We start from the raw sequence: 26,797 nt of genomic DNA on the forward strand, positions 1-26,797 counted from the left end.
ATCTTTGGGCAGATTAAGCCAATGATATTTCCCACAGGTATAATGGTTTTGAAATTTAATTCTAGCATACTATAGTCTCACTCAAATTATCCTTTGATTATTTGTGTACACTTGCATCTCCTAATGTAGATGGGGCCTTAAAATATTGACACTTGAATGTGACAGCAGTAATCTGTCTAAATGTGTTAAGAACTTTCTGTTATAATAGTTCACAGAAAAACGCAGAGAGCTGAAATTTGATGGTCGCCTAGAAAAAGAGCTTTCTGAAACCTATGCATTTCTGATGGTTGATCGACCTGAGGTAAGAAAACAAAACTGCATATAAAATGCTTTCTCTTCTTTTTCAATTAAGAGGTTTTGTTTTTTTAAACTGAGTGTTTTTATTGACACACCTGATTAATCTTTAATTATTTTTGCGAAATCCAGCACTGGAAAGTGTAGAAAGATGGGAAAGAGATGATACCATGTCACCGTTTAAATCCTTTACTCTCTGTTATTTACATGTCTCTGTAAAGTATCTTCTTGGATTTAGGCTCTGTTTTATAAATAAAAGGATAGATTTTCTGGATGGCATGTGGGTTTTTATTGGCTTTATGTTGTTTTTTTTAATTGAAAAGGAATATCGCATGTTTTCTTTGCAGTTGGTTTTTGGTTTTTGGTGGGTTTTGGGTTTTTTTTGTTTGTTGGGTGGGGGTTTTTTGCTTGGTTTTGTTTGGTTGGGTTTTTTTGAGTCAAGAGAGGATACCTTAAGGAGAAGGCAACCTGTAATATTAGAAAATGGACCTTATCTTCTGTGTCTCTTCTTCGATCATATGTTTTTGATGAAAATGATGGAGAGGGGAATTTCTGTGCTTTTTCTGCTATTACAGAGCCAGGATTTCTTAAGTATTCAATCATTTGGCAGGTTTACTTCTGCTTTGTGTATTAAAAGCAAGTAATGTTCATAAAGTGTGTTTAAGGTATAGGCAGACTGTTTTTTTTAAGATACGGGTGAGTCTGTGTAACTGCTTCTTACTGGGTGTTTCACTTGCACAGTTTAACAGTTTATATAGCAATTCGGACTAGTTTCACCTCTGGGTGGTTTTGTTTCTGAGGGTTTTTTGGGGGGTTGTTCTTGGCTGTTGGTGTTCTGGGTTTTTTTTTGGCTCAATCAAAATTCTGTAATTGTTGTTTCTCACTGTTTGTTCTGTTCATATTCTGGCTTTCCTGATAGACTTGCTTAAAAAAATGTCTGTTCTCTTCAGATCCAAAGCATATGCGAGAAGGGGCTGCAGGTGGGCCACTCCAAAATAACAATTCTTGGCAGCCCTTCCATGGGTAACTATCTTTTGATTGTATGTGCTGGTCTTACTCAGTATGAATTGGCAGATAATGTGATGCAGTTGTGTAAACTTTCAGTCCTTTTTCTATCACTTATTGCAGGAACATCACAGCTAGGTATTTTTAGCAAAGTAGATTGACATCTACTCTGTTTTTGACTAGTTCATTTAAACTTTTTTCCCAAAGGGAAGACCTAATTCTCATTTTGGCTTAAGTCAAACCAATATACCATGTCTTCCCAGTAAAATTCGGAGGCCAAAGAACTAATGCAATCTATGGCTGTGTGCCTCTCTGTGTTTGTACATACACGTATACATGTATATGCATTCAGAAATACCTAATGGAAATAGTAGCTCAGCTTAGTATTGATGTAGATAGAACTAAAGTTCTTGAATCCACAAATCCAAGAAGAGCATAGATAAATTGGAGACTTGGAAGAGTCACAAGGTGTTAAGAGATTTGAAGGTGCAAAGCTTTTCAAATAGAAAATTAAGAAATAATTTTGTCATTCTCTGTAAGAGTAACATGATACAGAGGTGCCAATATGAATGTTGAAAGCAGAACAGATGCGAGGGGGGGGAAGAACAAAGGTACATGAGCATATAATTTTTTACTTTTTTTTTTAATTTTATTTTTTAGCCAGTAAAGGTTCTGGAGCAATTTATCAAAGCAGTTAAACACAGACTTGGAATGAGAGGAACCTAAGCAAAATGGATGCTTTTCTGAGTACCTGTATTCAGTTACAGTTATTTGATCTGAGGTAGTCGGCTAGACCAACAAATGACCGTGTATATTTGAGGCCTTCAAATCTACGAAATTATGGTTGAAGTGTTGAAAAGCAAGAAATTATTTTACCTTTCCATTTGAGTTTCAATTCACAATTCCAAAACTGTATTTTTGTCAACAGTGTAGGATGAAAGATTGCTGAGGATGCCAGTGTTTTCCTGCCGTATTTCTCAATCATACCTTCACTGCTTATGTCCACATTGTACAATGGTACAGAAAGACCTCAGCTTTTCAAAAAAAACCACCTGAAAGCAGTATCTGTATAGCCTTTGGGCAGGGTTTGTCCTCTTGGTCACAACACTTTTAGTAATGTGGGCGTGCACGTTTCAAACTGAGCTAGCGTCCATGCTCTGCTGTGGTGTTTCGTGCTGCAGTTGGTGCAAGTAAACATACATTCTGCTGTCTTGAAGTTGCAAACTGTGAACGTGCCCTTACACCTTCCCCTGATCATATTCCAAAAAGATGTTGTATCTTTATTGTTTGGTATACCTTGAGCTTTAATCCCATGTAATGCTTCTTAAACGTCTAATAATGTTTTAACGTTCAGCATAATGTGGGTTTTTTTTATACTCCTCTCAGGTGTATATATCTCCAGGTATGCTGATTTATTGCAGCCTAATCCTCTAGAAGCTGGAGCAACTGGAGATGTGATTGTTTTTAAAATAATAAAGGTAAATTTATCTTGCTTATTCTTGAAGGATTGTATTGCTTACTGATAAAATAAAGGTGGTTTTAATCTAACTTATTGAACTTCCATTTACACAATTACCTGCTTATAGAGAAACTAGAACCCTACCAGGTTTAAAATCCAGTGTTGACACTGAGCTTAAATAAAGCATAATAAATTTTTAGAAAAGGCAAAAATGTCTTGTTTTCTTTGGAAGTATGAAAATAATGTACTTCTATAAATGGCTTTTCTAATGGCCTGTTTTCATTTCCCTGCTCTTACTTCCTTTGGTACTTGAAGCAATTTGCCAGTTTTCAGGAAAAAGCTTATGCTTACAATTCTTCTGCTTTATTACAGGGAAAAATGAAAAGCATCTATGACCACATCGGTATGAAAGCAATGGACTCAACAGTAAAGAGTGCATTAGATCCAACACCAAAGCATGAGTGTCATGTTTCAAAGAATGCAAATAAAGTAACCTCCTTGTTGGCTTATCGAGCCTATGAACTTACTCAGGTAGAGGAAAGTTGAGCATGCGTTAACTTCTTATGTAAGAACTTTTTTTTTTTATAAACAGAACTTTTGAAATGATGGAGATAAAATCACTGACGATATAAAAAATACTGAGCATGTCCTGTAAAGCTGCAGTCTGGTGTATGTTTAGCAGTAGCCCACAGATGCCTGTATTAGAAATTACAGAACAACATGTCAGCCTCTCTTGTTTCCCTTATATATACCTGGACTTGATGGAGAAGATCTCCTTCAGATTACGATGTAGGTGGAATAGGAAATAGCTGGGGAGTGTACATGGGGACTGGAATGTAGGCTGGGGAGGAGAGGAGATAGTATGCGGAGTTTGAAGTGTAAAAGTAGAACTGGGTAGTGGGCATTAAGTGAGACTCCCAAAAGGGAAAATATTGGCTAGGAAAGAACAGCGTTTTTCTTTTTCTTTTCTTTTTTTTCTTTCTTTTGTTTCCCTTGCCAAATTCTCAGGTTTGGAGATGGTGAGGGAGGAAAGAATGGAATCAGTTCCAAGCATCTCTGTTCCTCCAGCTGTTCCATCTCTGTTACTGCAGTAATCTGTTGCAGTCAGATTATTCCATCAAGTCCATAGATTTCAGGATACTTACTTGAAAGCATTCTCTTCAGTATTACAACTTCTTTTGACTTCCGTAAATTGGAGCTGGGCACTGAATCTCATGGCTAGAAAATGGATGTATGTTTTCATTTTCTCATTACAAACTTGTCTTAATTAACATTTTTCTTTAACATTAGAATTTTGTGACTGAACTAAGGATGGAATCCAAAACTCATAGCAATATTTACTTTCCTAGTGAAATTTCTTTTGTTTTTGTTAATTGTCTCTTACCTCATCAAGACTATACTTTCAAATAAATATTGCAAAATTATTTTTTCATTCTTGACTAGCTCCTGAAGTGGTGTCCATCCTGTCAGTGTTTGATAAAGGAGGGAGGAGAAGGTGAAAAAATTATCTTAATTGATTGTGCTATAAAGTACATATGAGAACAGCATTTAAAAGCTTCCTTATTTTAGGTATTAGCTTTTGAAGAAATAGGCTGTTGGTAAAAGGAACATAAATGTGATTTATTATAGTAACTTAGAACTTGTTTTATATAGCAGTTAATGTTTGGCATAATGGGTTTCAAACAAACTCCCTTTGTTTATTTAAATAATTAATCATGAGGTGTATTTTATAAGCTATTCCTGTGAAACACTTTTCAGTGAAGAAAGGTCATGGATTGTTAGTATATTTGCAAAATACAGTTTACCAGACTTGCATTTAACATTGTGTTCACTTCTTTTTCTAGTACTATTTTTATGAATATGGCTTTGATGAGATAAGGCGAAGACCAAGACATGTTTGTCCTTATGCTGTGGTTTCATTTACTTACAAAGATGAAATGGTGCAAGTACCAAAATTCTTGCCCCCGTCAAGGTAAGCTGGGAAATGAGTTTTGGAAAGACTGCATGCAGCATGAAGAATTCATAGCTCTTGGCAGTAGCTTAGAATTGATTTAGATGAACAGTGCTGAAATGAATGGACATGTCACAGGAACTTAGCATAATAAATACTTCTAATGCAAAGCAAGAGGTGACAAAATTGGTTTTATGCAGCAGGCTGGCCCCTGCAGGAAGCAGTTCTGCTGCTCTTTTGACCTGCCCACCTTCTGCTGAGGTGGAATCTCTATATAAAGTGGGGTTTTTTGCTTAACTGAGGAAATTCACAGACATAAAAATGTTCACAGCATTATCTTGCTTGGTGTTCTAAAAAAATATTCTGTATACTTTGCCACTGAACTCTTCACTGGTGTCGTCTTACTGCTTGTGGAGAGAATATCTAAATGGGTAGTTGATTATAGATACAATATGATACCTATGCTGTTAGGAGGGCATCCAGATGTGGGGACTGTACTATGTAGTGCTAAAAATAGTTATCAAGATATCTAAAATAGCACAAGATGCTGCAGCAGTGATAGCTTGAGGTTAGAGAGCGAATTATCAGTGTTGCTATTTTGTTAGACTGATAAAATATCCTTAATGTAAAATTTAGTAGCCAGAAGTTTCTGTCTCAGCCTAGTCATTCTGTCTTTTTTCTTTTTGTTAGATCAAACAGCTTCAACACAGATAGAAGTACAGGTAACAATGAATTGAAATTTATTGCTTTTATGATATAGACGTGGAAGGTTTTGGACTTTTTTCCCCATATTGTCTTTAACCAGAATGATTCCTTAGTTATGCAGACTGTATACCTGAGTTTTATCCTGTACCATACTGATTGCCAGCATCTCTTCCTGATATTGGATGATCAAACAGACACCTTAATGTGTATCTTCTTTTACCAGAACAAACCAGAACTGAACAAAATCAAAAGTCTTGTTTTCCCCTCCTTTTCTACTTATAGTGTAGTAAGAACTTTACCTGCTGTTCCTGAATCTGCTGTTCAATGGCACTTCAAATAATATGATCCTCTGACTTGCTTTTCTTTTGAACCTCATTCAAGCAAAATATTAACATGTATGAAAGTGGTTGACAGTTAAGGTAGGCCACTGATATTGGCGTTGAGGGCATGCTTATATAGACAGGTACAGGTAACACGCCAACCTCCTTTACTCTACTCAGAGCAGGTCAGAACAAGATAGGATTGAAAACACCCGCTCTGTTACCTTTAACTTACTATTTAACATATTATTGTCTGGTCAGGTATTAGTATGAAATTTTCCCTAAACTGCTTTTGGAGATTCTGTAGCCTCTTTACTGTTATGTCTTTCAGTCCCACCTAGCAAGTAGTTTCACTTAATCTTTCTTTGTCATTTAATATAGATAAAAGTAACTATACATTATGGAGGGGACAGCTTTGGAATAAAGGCAAACTTTTGTGCCACGTTTCCTTGAAATCAGCAGCACGTCCTTTCCTTCCATGCAAGCTGTGAGTATTACCATTTAAAGAGTAGGTTTAAAATACTGCTGTGTTAAAACTCTTTCTAGTAGAGACTGGTGAATTTTGGATACACATTGACTAGACACTTCAATGTGTCAAACTAGACTCTTGAGTCGTGCATGTCCACAGGTTCTTTTAGTTCATGCACACAACTCTGTCAGCATCTCATGTTTGTCTGTTTGTTTGTTTGTTTTCCTTTGAAGTGACACACACTCCTTTGCAGGAATAAACACCACTGGCTCACGAGATAGTCCAAGGAACTGATTTTTAAGAGCATGTATTTGATAGTTCTTATTTGGTCAATGAGGGTAGGACTATGGGGGGGGAAAAAAGAGGTCTTTATTTTTTTTTCTTTCTCCCTCCCCCTACCCTTCGTCTCCAGTCCTGAGAAGCTTGAGGTTGAAAAAGTTGTGAGCATTGATCAATTGAAGAAAAAAATATCACCAGCATTGTTCTATAAAGAAACTTACCTAGGAGCAAAAGAAGGTAAATAGTTCTAGCTTAATTTTTTTAAATTCAGAATTTTAAAAAGTTTCTCAATTACAATTTTGTTTCTGTTTTTCTTACCTTCTCTTGCTACCCTTGTATCATGTCAGTGTTGAAGAACGGCATGTACTGTAGCCTTTATGAAGTTGTGGAGAAGTCCCGTTCTGGTAGTCACTTGGAGGGTTTACTTCAAAAGCTGGAGAAAGAGAAACTTGTGAGTGCAACAGATTTGACTATTCCTGCTCTTGAAAATAATTTTACTAACTAGTAATTGACGCGTACTACAAGATCCCTGATCTCGCTGGAATTCCTTAGCTGGCATACTCTTAAGTATTGTATCAGGGCACTTCTCTACCCATGATGGAATTTAGCTTACAGACCGTGACAGTATTCGTAATGAGCAAATGTCTTTGATTGTTCGAAATGGTATACTTTTTTTGCTTGCAAACAGGTTCTTGTGAAACCACTTCTGGACAGAGGATTTCTTTTTCTTCTTTCTCCTTGGCAAATGATGTCCCCTTACGGTATGCATACTCTGGGTTTTTGGTTTTGAGTTGGTTTTGGTGTTTTGTTTTTTTTTTAGGGGGTTGGGTTTTTGAATACTTTTGAAGCATAGTGGTCTTCTCCTTCTCAACTGATTTTGTTTTCTTGTGTTCTAGACCACCAAACTGGACGGCCCCGCATGCTACATGCATTGTTTCTGTTTCCAGAACCTAGAGGTATAATGAGCTCAAGTAAGTTTGTTCACTGTTGAGTGTGTTGTGTACGTGCTTATTTAAATGTAGTTTATGTTCTCTTGAAGACTTTGTAGTGTTATAGCGTATCAGCGTAAACTAGGAATAACAGTTTGCATTGGTTATGGTCATGGTGTTCAAAAGGTGATTATTTCTTCACAAAAGTAATTATCGTACTACATATTTTAGGTTTGTTCATATTTTAGAAAGTAAAACTTTGTTCAAATTTCTTGATTGTATATTCTAGTAGAACTGAGCCACCAGTATTCCAAGAGATCTATGCATTAGTAATAACATTGCACTTCAGAGGTTTAAGCACTTTCTTTAACCATCAAAACGTTAAGGACAAAACATCTGAAAGTCTTTAATGTAACTGTAAATTTTTTTTTGCATTGGGATATGCACCAAAAACTTAGTAAATGAGCAAAGAAAATATTGATACAACCAGGTAATAAAAGATGACTGAAAGGACTTGGCTTTTGGGATGAGACTTTAAAGTTAATCTTTTACAGTTGAAACTTGCAATAAGTAGTACTAGCAGCAGAATGCAGTCCTTTTTGGCGTGCTGTGAGTTAGAAGTGATACTGACAAAACATAGCTCTTTCTCGGCATTTCACTTTTACAAAGAAGTTCTTGTCTGAAGTCTTGGCAGCTTCCTAGATTCTTATCTCTGTATTTCTTATTTTAATAAACCCCATACATTTTTCTGATTTAAGTAACAATTATGAAAATTCAATCAGTTATAGATTGGGTAAGAGGAGATACAATATAAAATGATATTTAAAGTGTGTGCATGCCAGTTCCTTAAAAATACTCCAGTTCTTGCTACTGTGACATTTCAAAGACTTATGAGCTCCAATTTCTGTCAAATACAAGGTTAATCACTGGTTTGAGTCTTCAGAGGTGCTTAAAGAGTTTAATGGAGAAAAGTTTCAGTCTGTGATTGGAAGGGGGGAAGACTGTGAATAAATAAATAAAATAAAAGAAGGATATAACTTGGAGCTTCCTTGAGCTGCTGTTTCAAGGATGCGGTAAAAGGATCTAACAGCTTCCCGGGACAGGGAAATCCTGCTCTTGGCACATGCTCCTGTTGCATCTCTTCGATTTAGTGAGTTGTGTTGCTTTGCAAAGGAATGGAAAAAATTGTATAGGTTTCTGCTGGGTTACTAAGCTGAATCATTTTATAGGGGTCCAGTGAGCTTAGAAGCAGCACAATGAATGTGTTGGGATTGCATAGGAAGGAGTAATGCTTCCCCTGTTTCTTGCAGGGAGCTGTTAGGCTGCTTCTTAGTAAACCTTAGTAAGCCTTTGAAGTGGCCTTCTTCTAGAAGGGTCAGTAAAGTGGTTTAAGTTGGAAATTATATGTGTATCTAGGATACAGGTTACCACAAAATTATGAAAATGAGCAGTTCATCATGACTATGAGTAGGTTGACTTTTAAGTAGGCTTTAAAGCTGGTTACTTGACAAAAAATGCCTTTCCTGGCTTTTGGGTTATTTCTCCACAGTCATTCCAAGCTGTGTTTCACCAAATATGTATAATACACAATATTGCTAACTAGTCATCATTTATTTATAGCTTTATGATTTGATTTTAATTGTGAATTCCCTTTTCTCCTATGGCAGCACAAAAAAGTGTTCCATTTGGAACACAGAAAAATTCAACTACCATGGTGTTGCACGAAAATCAGGAAATCATTCCAGAATTCACAAAGTTTATTCAGTCTCTACATTTTGCTTTAATCCAGTCTCGTAAAGACGCTACTGCAGATTTCAATGCTGTTGTGGAAAAGTATATAAATGAGTATTTGAAAAGATGCTGTAGTGGCTCTGGAAAATATAGAGAATTTGTATTATATCGGTATGAATCACGGTTGGATGACAAAAAATTTCTTTATTCTGCTCCAAAAAATAAATCTCATATTGACAGCTCCTTGCAAAACTATATTTTTGGTTGTGAGGCATATCAACTACCTGTTTCTAGAGCTAAGGAATTGATGGAGGGAAATCGGAAACTTCAACAGTTCAGTCCCATCTCAGATTATGAAGCCACAGAAGAAGACTCTGATTTTGCCAACGCAAAAAGCGGGAAGAGAATCCGTGCAAAATATGAAGCCACAGCTGCCAAGCGAAAACTGCCTCATTCTGGAGATTATGATCCCGATAGACTCAAAGAACTTATTAACTTAATCCAATGTAGGAAAAAAAATGTAGGTGGAGATTCTGATTCTGAAGACCTTAGAAGTAAAGGTGGTCTGAAAAGGAAGCTGGAAAAACAGTCTGAAAATTTGCGGAAATACTTAAAAATGAGTGAATCTTCAGAGAATAGTTGTCAGTATGAAGGTAAGAAAATCTTTGTTTAGAATTCCTCTTTAAACATTATAATTCAAAGCATATTTAACATTTACTCTTTATAGATTGAATATTTTTTGCATACTGTGGATATTTTAATGCATGGTAGTTCATTTAAACATTGGCCTGAGATGTATGAATAGAGATGTAGTTTATTTTTATGTAGGTTGCCTTTTTGTAGAAGACAAGTTAGCAGGACTTGTCATGGAATCTGCTTTTGTTCTGCCTCTTCGGAAAGAAGGCAGACTTCCAAAGAATTTCCTTAGCTGTGGAACTGTCCGAACACTTTCTAATATAAAGTACTAAGCAGACTGGATATCGTCTTTTGCAGAGTTTGACTTTAGACATTGCTGTAATTCTTTATGGCTCCAATACCCTATATAATACCTAATAAATTTAGATTGAAGGGGAGAATTAAACTTCTAAGCATGAGCATGAGTTTTGAAATAGCCAGTAATATGTGCAGTGGGACAAAAGAAACAACCTAATAGTATTAAGATTGAATTACTCTGTACATGAAATTATCTACATCCAAACCTCAGATAATTATCACAGATATTATCTGATACTTACTTAAGGTCTGCCAAAAAAACACCTTTGCTTTCTGTTTCTCTGACCCTTTCTCAAGGCAATGATACAGGCCTCCTTCAGAAGGGGGAAGATTAGGGAGAAGGGTGGCACAAAGAAGAGGGAGAATTACATCAAGCATCAGTCATTCTCACATGTACATGAATCACTTTGGAAGATGAAGTGGCTCATCTTAGGAATAGGTTTCCCTTTTGAGAAGGACAAAAGATACTGGCATGTGTGGATGGAGGAAACAGAGAGTAGGCTACATGCTAGATCTTGGGATTCCTGCCTGGAAGTCTGTGAACCTTCAGGGTCTTTCTACATTGGTTGTTAATGTAAAATATGTGAATGCATTTCTACCTGGCTGTAATCAGAACAGTATCAGTTTAAAACTAAATTCTTACTTAACTCCTTCACGAGTACCAAACCAGCAACATCTATCTATGGTTTGAATTCCGTGTTTTTATATAACCCTGTAAGTAATTTGTTTGTCTTGCAAAAAAATCTTACCTAAAATACTGTGAGCTTAAGTATCTAAACATGATTAGATTTCCATATATGATAAATGAGTTAGGGGTTCATCAGATACTTAAAGTAGTTCCTTGGCCTGTCTCTTTCCAAGAACAATAAAAATACTTATAGTATTTACTTATCCAAGGGGATGAGTAGAAGAATAATAACCCTGTTCTAAAGTTACGTTTAGTTTAAATAGGCATGGTAAAGTTTTAGAATTGTGCGTAGTTTAAGATAACTTGTAAGGTTAAGCATTAAGATACTCATCAGCTTCTGGAGCAACAGTGATAGGATGAAGAGAAATAAATATTTTGCTCAAACTAATCTTTTTCTCTCAACAAATGATGGAGAATTTTACAGGGTTTCCATAAAATATATAGATCATAGTATGTGACTTTTATGAAAACATAAAATAGTGTGGTAGTGAGTGACCTAAAAAAACGTAATTATTTATCTGGAGGAGACTATTAGCTTTAGAAACTGCTCTTTTATCAACATCTACTTGTTTAAAAATTTTTGTTAAGAAAACAAATATATGTGTACTGTATGAATTGATGCTAAAGAGTGAGACTGTGGGTATGTGGTAGGTATTTGTGGGGGGATCTGGTTTTGCTTTTATTTTAAAACTTAGTAATGGATTACTTTTCCCCTCCTCCCCCTACTCTAAGGGGGCAGAACCTCGGATTCGCCACACTCTGTTTTCTCAATTAATACTGGTCTTGGTGGACATGATACTGACTTGAGGCAGCAAGATGTATCCGACCCTGCTGTTACTGACAGACATGGCCTCATTAAACTGCTTTTAGAAACACTAGCTAGTGCAGGACACTTGGATTCATCGTTGGCACGGTCTGTAAATCAAGCTTTAGGATTAAGCACTGATGAAATTGAAGAGGATATGAGACAAAAATATGAATATGAATCCATTCCAGCACAGGACAAAGATGATCATGAGCTTCCTAATACTGCTCAGGCTGAAAATGTTAACTTTAAGGACCCACAGAGCCCAGTGATACTGGAAACCGATGCGGCATGCTTACCCTACCCTGTTGATGTTGATCTACGGCTTTCAGCTAATGAAGTAGGCCTTGAACACACGCTCCGTTTAAAAGTAAGTGAAACTGCCATGTAGGTAGATGCTGATAATGAATGTACTATTTTCGTAAATATTATGAGACTGAATAAAAAAACATTCTATGTTTTTACATAGGTAAACATAGATAAGCACTACCTTTTCTGTGAAGAAGTTTTTCTGTTTGGTAGGAGCATACATGGAAATTTTCTTAACTTAAGATATGTGTTCCTGGTTCTTTATGTCTACTCTTTCTGTAATAAAGAATATCTGAAAGATGGAAAGCAACCATGGTCAGTCTTCCTCACTAGCTTTACAATAAGTGTCGTATGCAGCTGCTCCAGGAATAGGCAGCAAAACTTCTGTCATTCTGCTGCTGAGTGCTGTATATGAGGGTATTTTTTCATGTTTGCTGAGACCAAAGCTTTGCAGTTGTCTTCCATCTCTTGTAGAAAAAAGATACTCTATTCTGCCTCTTTACCTTGCTTATGGTGGCGGGTTTTTTTAGCAATCTGTGAAGTTGTTGCATGGAACAGGTATAGTGTTACTGTAACAGCTTGCATACTGCCTTCCTCCTCCTTCGGGGGTGATTCTTGGTCTAGCTGGGGTATTGAAGTTTGTTGAACCTGAAACACAGTAAGGAAAGATTTGAGAGTTCCTCATCATAGTTATTGCCTAGCTGTTACTCTTCCCGAAAGTAGGTTATAAGGCAATAGTTGCTGTTCCATGTGGACTCTCCCTCAGCAATGGTTGCAGGGCAGGCCATTAATGATTGTGTACTATTTAGTCTTTAAGCTTATAGACCTGATAGGTGGTTTGGATATGACAACTTGTCATGATTATGAAATTAATCTCGGGCACAGAAACAAGCCTTTTTTTGACCAGGTTCCTCCCAGATCTAAGTTGAGACAATCTCTTTCAAAGCTTATGCACCCAGAATTCTTCCCTCTTCTCCCCCCAAATGCAAACCAAAAATAAATATATCGGTTATACGCTGTATAATTTCAAGACTTTTTTCAGCCTGTTGCTTTCTTGTCATAAGCAAGAAAGTGAAAAAAGTCAAATTGCAATCCGTATTTGGTATTTAGAGTTGGTTGGAGGTATCATAAACAAGAATGTTTATCCACAGGTGATCAATAGTTACTCTAGAGAAGCAGAATGAGAGCTGTTTCCTTTTAATGATAGCTGTCTCTCTCATCTTGATGGAACAGATTGGCAAAACTAAGTCGATTGTCTTTGGAAACTAAATATGCTTTATGGGTTCTGAACTATTATCTTAAAAACAAACAAAAAAACCCAATGGCAACACCTTACCTCAGCTGACTGTTTCTGTGTGTGAGTTAGTGACCTTTTCTAGTGACAATACCACAGCGTTAATAAAGTGATTCTTACTGCTTTACAATCATCAAGCATCCTTTTGCTCTAATTGTAGTTACTGCTCCAGTTTTGGGAATCGATCTTGGTCCAGCCTCTTCAAAGTGTATTCTCTCTCCTACTTAATAGTAGCAGGCATTTTATAGGGCAGAAAAATGCCCCTCATTTGTGTGCACAAGTGAGGATCCTGCAATCCTCGTCTTTCGGTCTTGTACTGTGGAAAAGATGATGGGCTTGTTTCTGTCCGTCCAGCAGTGTCTGAGCGAGAAAGCGTTAACAAATGTGCATAGTGGAAGTTCTTAAACACTCTATGGATATTAAAGATGGTTGGGGAACTGGCTTTATTTAGTTTTGGCGGGAGCAGAGTTGAAAAATTTTGACCACTTAAACGCATGCCTACCTCTCTTTATGTGCCCTCTTGGTGCAGTGGTGTATACATATACATGGTTCCATGCATACTTTTCATGACAGCATATAACTGGCAGAACACTCTTTGAAGAAGGCTCTTGTGCTTAGGGTTCAGCGTGCCCCAGCTGCTTGCTCGATCACATTACTCTACAGAGGGGTTGTTCTATGATCTCTGTTATTGATACTTCTGCACAAATTCCAGTTTCTAAATCATGGAGCAGGAAAGAATTTGTCCTACCTGTAACCTCTGTGCTGTTTTGCTTCCAACCATCTGGAATGTGAGATGAAGTTGGATTGTTCAACATCCATAATGCCAACATCTAATGGCTTTAGTCAGCTATGAAGACAACAGCCTTGAAAAAGGCTAAGGACCAGACAGTTTTCCTAATTTTTTTTCCCCTCTTTGCCTCCTTTCCTCCCTGCCCCACCCAATTTCTGTACCCTAAGGCATGTGCTCAGGACTGCCTTATTTACTTAATGATAGATCAGCAAAGATCTCTGTCTCAGAAGTTACCAAACAGGTAAATGAAATATATAAGTACCTCATGTAAACATTTCCAAGTTTGATTTGACGGCAAAATTGCCAATATGCTGGTGAACTCAGGTGTGTTCTTACTGTCAGCTGTTCAGAATGTAAAAGCTTAATAGCTACCAAAAAAAAAAGTTTTCAGCTGAGAATTTTTATTGTTTTTAGGAAGCAAGCACTGGAAGTGTAAGTAGTTTTGAAGACTACAGTCCCTGTCCTAGTACACCTATAGAACATGTTTATCGCAGGCAACATTCCAACTCAAATAATATAGGAGAAGTTGGAATGCACTGGAAGCTTATTCCAATTACAGGTAAGATGGGTTTAACTCTTATGTTGCTACAAATAGTGAATGAAAACATGTTCTAAAGGTTTGCATCTTTCATAGATCCCATTCTTGGGTCACATGTTGGTACACAAGCTTATATATAGCCTATGCAGTTGTTTCTGATATTTAATTAATACAGAAATCTGCTGGATGAAAAGAGATTCTGGTGGAGAATACTGCTTTGGGTACATGCTGACATAATTTAGAAATGTGAATGCTTGAGTATTTATCTGGTGAGGTACATAACTGTTTTGAATTGAGTGTTTGAACTTGCTAGGTTCTGCTGAAAGATTGGACAGGCGGATAATTGCAACTAGTAAACCAGAAAAGTAATGAAAAATGTGTTCTCCTTGTAGAAAGTAGTCTACTTGTTGCATCACGCTCTTCTACTGGAAGTGCTTCAAAGTCTTTGTCCTTATCTAAACATTTAAGTCTTAAATAATCTCACCGAAGAAGCTTCTTGTTCTACTTCTCGATAAGTCAACAGTGTCAAGTCTTGGGAGAGCATAAAAGCATGGATTTGAAGGATGTAGAAACTGGGCTGTGGGAATAGTCATCAAAAGCTCTAAATTCAAGGTTACAAATCAAGTTGTCTTATGACTAAATCCAGATAGAATTTGTTAACTGCATTCTCTGAGTAAAAACTTAGTGATTTCCGATCGTGTTCTCGGAATGCTGGAATCTGTCTCTTGGACACTTCTGATATGCATCCAGTTGTGTAGTTCAGCAGCTCTTTTTTATTTGTTTGGCTGAGAAGGAAGGAGGGCAGGGAAATCAGGTTTTCCTTTGCAGTGTTCATCATTTCAATGAAATGACAGGGTCATTCTGGATAATGTTTTCTGCACTTTCTTTAAGGGCCAAACATCAAAAATCTGTTCTGATATTTTGCTAAGTTACAGAGTATGGAGACTGTAAAGTTGTTTGGATAGGACACTATTTCTTTTACTCCTGGAAGAAATGGCCACTGTGCATATAGATAAGAATATGGTTGCTGAGATGACTATCTAAGTGGATGATTAAGCATCTAAACTGTAATACATCATAGATGCTGGATGTGAGAGTTCATGCAAGCGTTTGTCAATTGACTGACACGTTGCACAGTCATCTGTGAGACTACAAATCTTACTAGAAGAAAATTTCTCTGAAGTCTTCTGAGAGGGAGAAGTGCTGTTCTCTAGGGATGAAAGAGATTGTCTTGAGCATCACTGGATTTCTTGAGTTCCTGCGAGGTCAGTTCTTCAGATTAGCTCTTGCTGCAATAAGTATTGACTAGCTCTGCAATATGATCATGTAAAAGGTGCTGTATAAATACCAAGAAACTCTACGAATGCTAACTGCTGCTGTCCTTCAGGTGGGCAGGAAGAGTTCAGTAGGATCAGCTGTAAAAACATGAAGATAAACAAACAGGTGAGAAGAGTGGATGGTACAGTTTGCATATGTCATTATGGCCTGAACTACTGAGCAGCTCGTATTCTCACCTGGTATTGAATTTTCATCAGAAAATTAGATCAGTAATACGCTATTCAGCAAGTGGACTCATTTTATTGAAGTACATCAAGAAGGCTGTAGGACAGTCAAAAGAGGCTTCAATGTTTTGGGCTACTGGCACTTGATTTTCACTAGGCCTATCTTCCTGTATAGTACCTTCTAGAGGGCTTTGAATTTTTATTGTAGGGAATTAAGACCAATTCAGTAATGTAATTTAAAGGAAGCTTTGTTCTTTTCTGAAACTGATTGCTTTCTAAATCTGATGGCTTCTCCATGTCTCTCATTTTTGTAGTAAGGTAGCTTAGAAAGGAATTCAGAGAACATCAATCTTTTTAATCTCTGCACAATTGCAGGAAGGCAAATTAGCAATCTCTTGTTTTTTCTTTTTAAATAAAAATATGTTTTACTTTTGATACAGAGATTATGTTTCGCTAAACTTACTTTAAGAACTTAACTCTTCATAGTTTGTGACTTGAGGAGTGGGGGTTTGTCTTGCTTCTTCCCCAATGACATCAGAAAGTGTTGGAGGAAATTGTTGTTCTAGGTCTACAACTCATCTGGACTACTTCTGTATCATGTTACTGTTCATTTCTTCATGATAATATAATGTAAACTTCTGACAATGGTAAGCAAACCTGAGTCTTACTTTTTTGAAAGCTAACTTGGGCACATGTGTGTTTTAACAAACCCATCATAACTCCAGTTTTGGTTTGAATTTGAGACTTTTCTTTGGCTTTAGACATTAAGTGCACAAATGGTGTTTGTTCTTGCTTATTCTTCCTTCTCTTGTAAGAGAAGATTAATGCATTGATAGGCATTCTTTAAAGTGATGGCTTTTGATGACATTCATCTTGGAAATTAAGAAACAGCATGTTCTAGGCTTTCTTTGTCAGGTGGTGGTTGAATTTTTTATTTCAAAATCTACCCAAGAATCCTCTTTCTGGAGTCACTGTAGAAGGACCTCTCTTAAGCAGTGAAGAATTTGACTCTTAATCTGTGAGGATAACTACTTCAGCAGCAGTTAAACAGCTGTTCTTTCTAAGATTGTTTTCAGGCAGTTCTCTTTTTGGTTTCTTTGACATATCCAGTTACAAGGTAATACCAACAAAGAGTATGTTTGAAATCATAATCATACTTTAGTAGTTGTTGAAGTGTTTGCTTGTTTATTTGGGTTTTACTCCTTGGTCATGCATTTGTTTTTTGTGAAGACTTGTGACCCAAAGGTGTAGATCTATGAAGGATGCCACCTTCAGAGAATTCTATTTAAATAAAGGTAACTTTAGTTTAAATAATCCTTTTTTTTTAATCCTGTTTTTTACATGTTAGAAAATATTTTGGATTTCATATTCAGCAGTATATCTTTCTGTTTAAGTTCTGCTTAATGTTTTTTAATAAAAACCTTTAGTAAGGTTTTTTAAAACAAAGTTTCTTTCTTTCTGGAAAACTTTAAATAATAAACTTTGAAGAATAACCTAATCAGTTCTTAATCATATATGCCTTGAAAACTTTTTTCCTAATACAATTGTTACAGAAACTTTCCATCAAATCAGGATGAGTGGACTGTATATTAATTTTTCCAATAACCTTTTTCAATAACCTAGGATTTGAAATTTTACCTGTATTGGGGGTGCAGACAGGAGAGCCACAGAACAAAATTTCATTGCTAAAAATTGGTATGCAACTGATTAGCTGTATTACAATGTAAGAAGTTATAAAAATAGTCCCAAATTTAAAGCCATAGTATAGCTTTCAATCTTCTTACTTGCTTATAGTACAGTATTTCTTGATTACAATAGTGATGTAGCTTGTAAGTATTGAGCAGCTCAAGAAGAATGAGTTGCATAACATATTCTTAAGTACCTTGTATCTCAAACAAGCTTAAACTAAGTTTACTCTGTTAACATTATAATTTAGTATCGAGTTCTGCACAGTCTTTTGAAATTAATATAGGGCAACAGAAAAAAGGTTCAAATAAAATAGAATGGAACTAACTGGAATAACCTGATTTATATCTGCATTTAGTGCTTTTAAAGAAAACTAGAAATTTGGGTTCACTCAAAGGAAGTGCTTTGAAGCATGAGGAAAGAACATACAGTTTCATTGATAAGGAAAATAAAATGGAACCACATTTCTGTTTTCTCTGTGTAACTCTAGTGGCATAAAGTAACTAGGAGGTGATACTGTCACCTTGAAAAGGGATCCTGTTAGTGGCAGATGTTTTCCTTTTAGATCTGGATGGACTTGATCAAATTAAGGACTGAATATAACTTTTTTAACTGGCTACAAAAACAACTGCATTCCAAAAAACCACAACTTTTAGAAACTGTCTGTAGTATTTTGGTTATTGCTTCTGTTCAGAAATCTTTTTTTCTGCTGACAACTGTATTGGCTTTAACAATAATACACCACTTAAAAAAACCTCAAACAAAACCAACAACGAAAACTTCCTTTGATGTATTTATGGAACAGATACGTGTTGAAATACCTGTATGTATCTGAAATATCTCTCTGTGTGTATATATAACATTAATTGCAACAAAGTGTTAAATTTGGTTTAAAAACAAACAAAACCATAGTTTTGAATGTGGATGGTGAAGAAACTGAGTGCTGCAGAAATGACCTGACGTTTGGATTATGAGAGGCACTCCTTGCAACATAACTGATTCTGTGTGTCAATACTTACCATAAGACTTATGCCTTACCTTTTTAAGCAAAAAAACTTCTTTTCTCAATTGCAAGATCAGACATGCAGCTTACAATTTGCAGTCTAACTCCACAAGGTAGTGTGTGGCTAAAATAAGCCTTTTCAAAGTCTGAGGATTATAACCTAGTAGCAAATGAAAATATTTGAGTAATTTGTCACCCTGCTTGATTTCCAATTTTTTTTTTTTTTTTTTTTTAAATTAAGCAGTTCCTGTTATGCTTAATCAGATGTTATCTCTGGGAAAATTACTTGCGTTCAGTTTTTTGAGCAAACTTTGACTTTATTGTTCTACCATCTTAAGAGCTATTAAATTTTCTGTGCTTCTGTACCTCAGCAGACAGTAACACTTGAGTCTTTGGATTTAAGTTGATTGGAGGAGGGAGGCGCAATAGTAATGCTGTTTTAAAACTGTGTTTTGGAGGTTTTAGTATATCAGTTGTGTATGACTTTCAAACATGAGATGATGATGATGAACTTTTCCTATATAGGTCTGAAATCACCAGAAGAACCACTGGTGTATTTACCGCCAAAGGATGCCTTTCCTAATGACCCCCGGGTAATAAATAGACCGAGAAGTTCTGATTATCAGTTTCCATACTCTCCATTTTCAGACACACAAAAGGGGACAGCAGAAGATGGACTTTATACAAGACAAGTGGAGAAACTTGAAGATCAGTGTGGGCTAGCAGATCACCCTTTTACAACTAGGCATTCCATTAGTGCAATAATAGAGACTATACTATTAGAAGAATATAATCTCTTTGCAAGAAAGATTCAGGAAATTTTGCAGCAAAAGAATATTGCTTATGTTAGTGGTATGTCCACACCGGTCTTCTCTGCCCGAGAGAGGATAATGAGACTTTCTGAATACATATGTTTACAGGCATCAGAGATTTCTGTCCAAGAATATATAGAGACACTGAGTGAAAAGTTGAATAGTGTTATTTTGTCCTCTTCGTGCATTAGGCATACTCCACCAATTTACTCTAGTCCTGAATCAGCAGAAGCGGTTGGTAACGCTGCACTGAATCCTCCACCCGACACTGTTTGCAGGGACTCTAACACGGCACTGTTATCAGAGCCATTGTGTAATAACGTGGTGGAAGATCTGGATTCTAATGAGCAGCGTTCTTCAAGCTTACCCTTAGTGAAGGAGGAAATAGATCACGTGAATGCTAAAACAGAGGATATGTTGACATCTGATCAGACCTCTTCCAGTGGTGATCTGATGGAGCCACCAGAAAAGACACAGAAATCCCCAGAGAACTTAAACATTTCAACCCAACCAGCCCTGTCTGATTTTATAAGCCAGTTAAAACCTGAAGTATTTAACAGTTTGGTCAAAATTATTAAAGATGTACAAAAAAACACTGTGAAGTTTTATATTCATGAAGAGGAGGAAAGCATTCTCTGCAAAGAAATCAAGGTAAGTATGTTCCAGTTCAGCCTTTCTTTAGTGTTAAAATAGAATAGAGTGCCTTTCAAATCAGAATGTGTAAAACTGGACTTGCAAACATAAGGTAGTCTGAAATTTGTTTCAAAATTAAGTTTGAATTGTGAAAGTGAATTGTGAAAGTAGGCTGTGCTGTCTCATTTCTCGTTTGAGGTTCTGAGGTAGTCTTGCTTATGTTTAGCTTTTACGTAAGTCTTTTTCTTATAGTTGGAAAGCAGAACAGGCTGTAGTTTGGCTCTTTCTGAAGATACTGCCAGGGGGGTAGCCTTACAGAAAAAAGATAACAAGGGCAAAAATGTGATAGCTTACCATTTTAGAAAGAATATACGGAAAGTCGATGTGTGCGGGTTTGGATTTTTTTTCCCTGTTCCCCTCTGGTTAATAGTACAGGTAACTTTTGGAGATTACTGTTCTTCTGAAAGTTGAAAGAGGAATAATAAAAACTTCTGGCTTTACTTGAAAACTCATGCAGTTTTGATAGACTGTCAGTTGGCCATTTATGTGTGATTCTGTTAGAATGACTGACTTGCTGAAACAGCCTATTTCTGTGTTGCTACATCCTTCCAATTAATGTATCGGAAAGACAAGGAAACCAGTCCCTCAGAGATTAATTTGAGTGGAAAACTTATTTGATGTGGTCATCATGTGGGGATTGTTTTGGCCGAACTACCTATTCATTTTTTCTTCACCATCTTCTCTTTCTGTGGTGTTAGGAGTATCTCACAAAGTTAGGTAATACAGAGTGCCATCCGGAACAGTTCCTTAAAAGAAGAGCTGCTTTAGATAAACTGTTGATAATTATCCAAAATGAAGACATTGCCAACCTCATCCATAAGGTATTTCACATAAGTAAATGTGTACTATAGAAAGCTGTTGTTAAAACATAGTGAGATGAGCTCATTTTGAGCAAGGCTACTTTCTCATAACAACGTAGCATTTAAACAATGTCCTGCGTTTAGTTGCCGTTTGAAGAAATAAAAATGGTTGTGGTAAGTACTTAGTCTTGTTCCATCATATACTCGTAACTTCTTCCACCTCCACATACCCACATATGTGCCAATGCTTATTTATTCTTAGTAGTTGTAAAGTTCTACAGAGGCCTGAGTAGTTCTGCCTCTAGTTCGGTGGTGCTGTAACAGCAAGTGAAGGCAGCTGTCAGATTACCTTAGGTATTCCTGACAGCTGTGGCTTATAAACCTGTGCTGGACAGAAAGTGAAATTATTCTAAGTGCTCAGCTTCCATTGTCTCATTCCTGTGATGTTTTTGAGAGAGCACCTCCCAAGGCAAGAGAAAAAATAATAATTCTTTGAAAATGTGTTTTGAAGTTTGATATTTGGTATTAGTAAGTAGGAAAGTTCTGTAGTTCCTTTTTTTTTTTTTGTATGATCTTTTGTATACATCTCTGATTTATAACATTTTTAAACAGATACCTGGCTTAGTAACTTTGAAGAGGCTTTCTTGTGTCAGCTTTGCGGGTGTCGATAGTTTGGATGATGTGAAAAATCACACTTACAATGAATTGTTTGTGTCTGGTGGTTTTGTTGTGTCAGATGAATCTGTCCTTAATCCAGAGTCCATCACTACAGGTAAGTGGGATGCTTCCTGAAGCTTTAAAAAAAAGCCTAACATTTTAGATGATGTTTAGAGAGATGCCATAGTCATTGCAGTGAAGAATCAAGTCGTCTAATTTTCAAGTCTTCTACCTGATTTTTGTGAGGCTTTTTGGAGAACTTCAGCTAATCCAGTCTCTTTCTTACCTCAGTGGCTTTTTTGGAGAACGTGTTGCTGGAGAACATGTAAACTCGGAGATCTTGTTTTTCCAAGTTTGTGGTAGATTGTGTAGTTACGTATATGGAATCTTTTATTCCTTACTACTCTGAAAACCTATTTTCACTAGGTTTTTCACTTTCTCTTTATTTGAAAATAAATATTTTAGCGAGGCAGACCATGTATGACTGAATTCAGCTTTTACATAAGCAGATACCACTGCTAGGCATCTCACCTACAAAAAAGAAGCTTATTTTTGGAATATTGTTGTCTGCTAATCTGCTAGGAAGAAAACCTAAAGTACTAAGTTGATGTTCACAGTTGTGTAACTATACTTTGATGAGAACTGAAAGAAGCTTTACGTATATACTGAAGCAGTATTTTCAGTTTGCATACCACAAAATTTAACTTCTATTCAATATCTCCAAAACAGATAAACTAAAACAGTTCTTAAAGTTTCTGGAGGATCTCAATACCCCAGATGGGAAATGGCAGTGGAAAGTCCACTGCAAAATACAAAAAAAACTTAAAGAGCTGGGGAGGTAAGTAGTGTTCTTCAAATACCGGTTGTTAAAATGCTTCAGCTTTAATTATGTTCTCCAAAACCCAGTTAAGTAGAACTTACTCTTATGTTTGTCTTTTGACTTAATTTTAATATTTAGACTGACCTTAAATCAAGTACCTTTCTGATAGTGTGCTTTTTTTTCCCATTATAGAATGAATGCTAATGCCCTGAGTCTGCTGACCCTTCTGAATACCTATCAAAAGAAGCACTTGGTTGAGATTCTGTCTTACCATAACTGTGATTCTCAAACTCGAAATGCTCCAGAATTAGACTGTCTTATCAGGCTGCAGGCTCAAAACATACAGCAGAGACATGTTGTCTTCTTAACAGGTAAAAACAAAATTTATGAGTACTTCTCTGCCTCTTTTGACAATAGGTGCTAAACATTAATACAAAATCTCCTTTTATGTATTTAGAAAAGAATCTCAAAACACTTTCAAATTATGTTGATAATGGAATAGTGGTTGCTACTGTTGATGACTTTATGCAAAATTTTGAAAGTCTCGTTGGGTATCACAACTCTGTTACTGAAGAAAACAGCCTTCCTCCCTCTGATGCTCACAAAAGACAATCAGGTAATATTAAATGCCCTTAGACTTTCTTTAGCTAATTAGATGTGTGGGGTGGAGGTCCTTGAAATAGTGTGCCTTTACTCTTGTAAATGAACACTACAGATGGCAAGGAAAACCCAGCTCAGGCTGCTCTTCTTCTTTTTTTAAACGATGGGGGGAAAAGCAGCTGGGATGGAGCACCAAAGGAGATCTCAAATACAAAATTACAGGCTAACATGCTATTCAAGAAAGGTAGACATATGCCTAAGTGGTGTAACCGTCTGTTTTCAGGAGTAGGATGAACTTAATGATAGCTTTTAGAAACCGTAAAAAAAGGACTGAGATGTCAGTAATTATACTCCTTTAATTGTCTGATCAAATACTCACCTACTGTGTAACTTTAGATGCTGTTTTGACATTAACCCCTTTGGAGCTGGGAGTTGGGATTTCCCAACACCAACCGTGAACACAATGCGCAGAAGCTTTTAGCATTGGAATAACTGGACACTCACACAGAGGGTTAAGTGTGTATGTTGAGTAAGTGAACAAGAGTGGCAGAAGACCAAGACTTAAGTGATATTGGACTTACAGACCTGAAGCGTAACACTCTGTGAGTAGTGTATAGCTTTTCTAACAAAAGTTTGTATTTCAATAGAATAGGACTTTCTCTTTTTTTTTAATGTAGTTCTTGTAGAAAATGATGAAAAGGATGAGGAGGACATGTCTCTGGATTCAGGGGATGAAACATCACAAATAGAAATCTGCAATGATGCCTCTGACACTTATTTGGAAACTTTGCAGACAGAAGCCAAGGGCTCACATGGAGTAGATGCAAAAGAAAGCTGCTTATCAGTTACAGAGCCATCTCCTGAAGCACAAATGGGCTCGATGGAAAAGACTTCTAAAATTGACTTGGAAGAGATACAACCAATTACTCCAGTTTCTACAGCATGCTCTGCTGAAGGAGAAAAACACAATTCAGTTGAACAAGCTCCTTTCAATAACTTACAAGTTTATAGTAGACAACTAAACATGTCCCATCAGTTCAGTCACTTTAATGTACTCACTCATCAGACTTTTCTGGGAACAACATACCCAATTTCTTCTGCAAGTCAAAACCAAGAAGGGGGCAATTATTTTCTGTCTGCTTACAGTCAGAGCATGGATACAGAAAAGTCATCATCGCCTGGTGGTTGGGATATAAATTGTGATTCCTCCAGGCCATATTCAAAACAGAAATAAACTCGTAAGTCTCTTTTTATAAGTTGCTGTGGACTTTCTGTTTCTAAAATGGTGGATTAACAATTTCTATTTTATTCTGGAACAAAATGTTTCTTGTCCTTTATCTCAAATGTTTTCTTGTCTTATTTAAATCCTGATGGCCTGTACCTGTTAGAAGCATCTGAAAATTGAAATAAATATATTTTTTAACATTTACTGTACTTGAATTATCTTGTTTGTTGGCACTTTTAAGTTTCTACATTTGTATTTGACCTGTACCTGGGCTTCAGTTTGAGGTCTGTTTTAATGTAAAACTGAATGTTTGCCTAAAATATGTGAAATGGCGAGTTTTTTTTAACTGTAAGAGTATCCAAATCACCTTTCTTTACATAAATATCAAAACTTCTGTATTTATTTGACATTTGACACAAATTTTGTACAAATGTTTTTACATAGCTCTAAGGCAGTGTAGTTATTTTAATGACTATATACTGGATTTTGGCTAAATACCTCAATTAGAGTAACCAAGGGTGCAGTTCCATTACAAAAATAAAATAAACTCTTAATGCACAAGGGACTTGCTAATACATTGCATTGTCTGTGGTTTTTATATTGTTTTCAAAGTACATGAGAAAAATACCCAAACTTTATTTCATGAATAGCAATTATCTTTGCATCTAATTTTGATACTCTATGCTTATTACAGCACTATCAGAGTGATCTTACAACTTTTATCTTGCCACTGTAAATACTGTAATGAGCGAAGGACAAACCTGGTTTTAATGACTGTGGTAGTTCAATTTGCATTAGAAAAACCTCAATCCTCTCCCACTTTAGCATACTGATTACTGGTGCTTGCTTTTTTTTTTTAAACTAGCATTGTCGTAAGTACAGAGTTTTATCTGTTTCTTAATCTCGCCCTTTTTAATGTCACATCTGTTGCATTATAAACTTATTTTTCCCCGGTGATTCTCTCTTATTTGGCTCATTTTGTACATCATTGACTCAGGCTTCTGGAAAACAGCAGCTGATAGTAAATAGCTGTGGAGTCTCAAAAACTACCCTTGTTATTACATTGCTGGTTTTGCATACACTAATATTCTTGTCTCATATGTTTACTGCTCTTGTCTTCAGGTTGTCCAAAGTCATATGTTGGGGGCGTTTTTCCTGTTTGTAATTTGATTTTAGTGCTTTTATGTAGGATGTGCGGTTTAGTACCAGATGACAGTATATGAAACTATATGACTCTAAACTCACACAATCAGTTGGGACAAATATTACTGGTTAAAAAAGGGTAGCTTTTAAAAAACAAACAAACAAAATCCATAGACTTTTCCCTGAAGTTGAATGTCTTTCTTTCTATTTAAGTTGTTTCATTTATTTGTTTGGATTAAGAACAGACCAGTACTAGACTAGTGTAGCAGTTGTTACCCTCCCACCAAACATGGCAAATAAATAATCTTTTTTTCAAAAAAAGAACTCCCTTGTATAAATAAACTAATGGATTTTGTGAAGAACTGTTCTACTACCTACAACATCAAGTCCAGATCTCACCTACTGCATGACTTGGCGTACAAATGAGAGGAAAGATTCCCTTCGCTACTGCTGTAAGCTATGTCTAAGAACAGTTGCTGCTGGGAGGAATCTCAGTTGGAGGTTCTGTGGTGTTTATCACATGATATCACAGAACAACTACTGTGAATTCAGGTTATGCATCTTCTGCAGAGATCTAGAAGAGAAACAGTTTTACCCCAGATGATCCTATCTTTTGAAGACTAAAAGCAAATTAATCTAAAGTAAACATTTAATTCTGACTGGAAGCATTGAACACTGATCTGTTCAGACATTTTTTTGTAAGAAAACTTCCTTAAACTGAGTTCTACTGCCTTGGGCCCAGCCCACTATAATGTTAAGTGCTGCTATCCTCTTTTAATTGAGAGAGGGGAAGAAGTTTATAGTCAGCACTTCTGTGGTCTTAAAATCTGGGATTACTTGAGTTAATATACAGTGTCTAAGCCTAAAAGCTGTCTGAATAGCTAAGTACAAGCAGTTTCATATAGTTAAAAATACCAACAAATTCTACCCAAGTCATTCAGAATACATCTTAATCTTTTTATTTATCAAAATACATACACTGAGTTCTACAAAAACTCATGTATTGTTTTTACACACTGTTTTGGTGGTTTATATTAAACAGACATATGTCTTCAGGTAGCATGAAGACCATTCTAAACAGACACACCATCATTAGCTTAATGTTTCTTCAATATGAAAGGCAACATGATCCTGTAATCTATCATAATTTAAGTCTTTCATAAAAAAGATAGAGAAGGTTCATAATTAATTACAGTAGCAAACAAAGTGCTGTGCCTTTACGTTTTAAGAATTCAGAACACTCATATGTACCTCTCAAAATGGCGAAATAAAGTTCTCTTCTTGAGCTATAGCAGGA

At 36.3% G+C, this 26,797-nt stretch overlaps 1 protein-coding gene across 1 annotated transcript; it reads left to right on the forward strand.

Annotated features, from left to right (window-relative positions):
* Positions 1 to 214: 214 nt before the first annotated feature.
* Positions 215 to 24,591, forward strand: TEX15 (testis expressed 15). Its single transcript, XM_009587287.1, is given in 23 exon segments — positions 215 to 301; positions 1,245 to 1,317; positions 2,686 to 2,777; positions 3,131 to 3,289; positions 4,603 to 4,730; positions 5,400 to 5,431; positions 6,116 to 6,221; positions 6,616 to 6,719; positions 6,830 to 6,933; positions 7,171 to 7,243; positions 7,379 to 7,457; positions 9,089 to 9,787; positions 10,671 to 10,673; positions 11,563 to 11,998; positions 14,436 to 14,589; positions 15,955 to 16,002; positions 19,399 to 20,213; positions 20,954 to 21,076; positions 21,668 to 21,827; positions 22,442 to 22,550; positions 22,725 to 22,903; positions 22,990 to 23,148; positions 23,810 to 24,591. Coding segments are annotated over 23 exon segments (4,410 nt in total). The 5' UTR covers positions 215 to 283; the 3' UTR covers positions 24,367 to 24,591.
* Positions 24,592 to 26,797: the final 2,206 nt, after the last annotated feature.

The sequence above is a fragment of the Fulmarus glacialis genome, unplaced genomic scaffold, assembly GCF_000690835.1.
Source record: "Fulmarus glacialis isolate BGI_N327 unplaced genomic scaffold, ASM69083v1 scaffold44811, whole genome shotgun sequence".
Lineage (NCBI taxonomy): Eukaryota > Metazoa > Chordata > Aves > Procellariiformes > Procellariidae > Fulmarus > Fulmarus glacialis.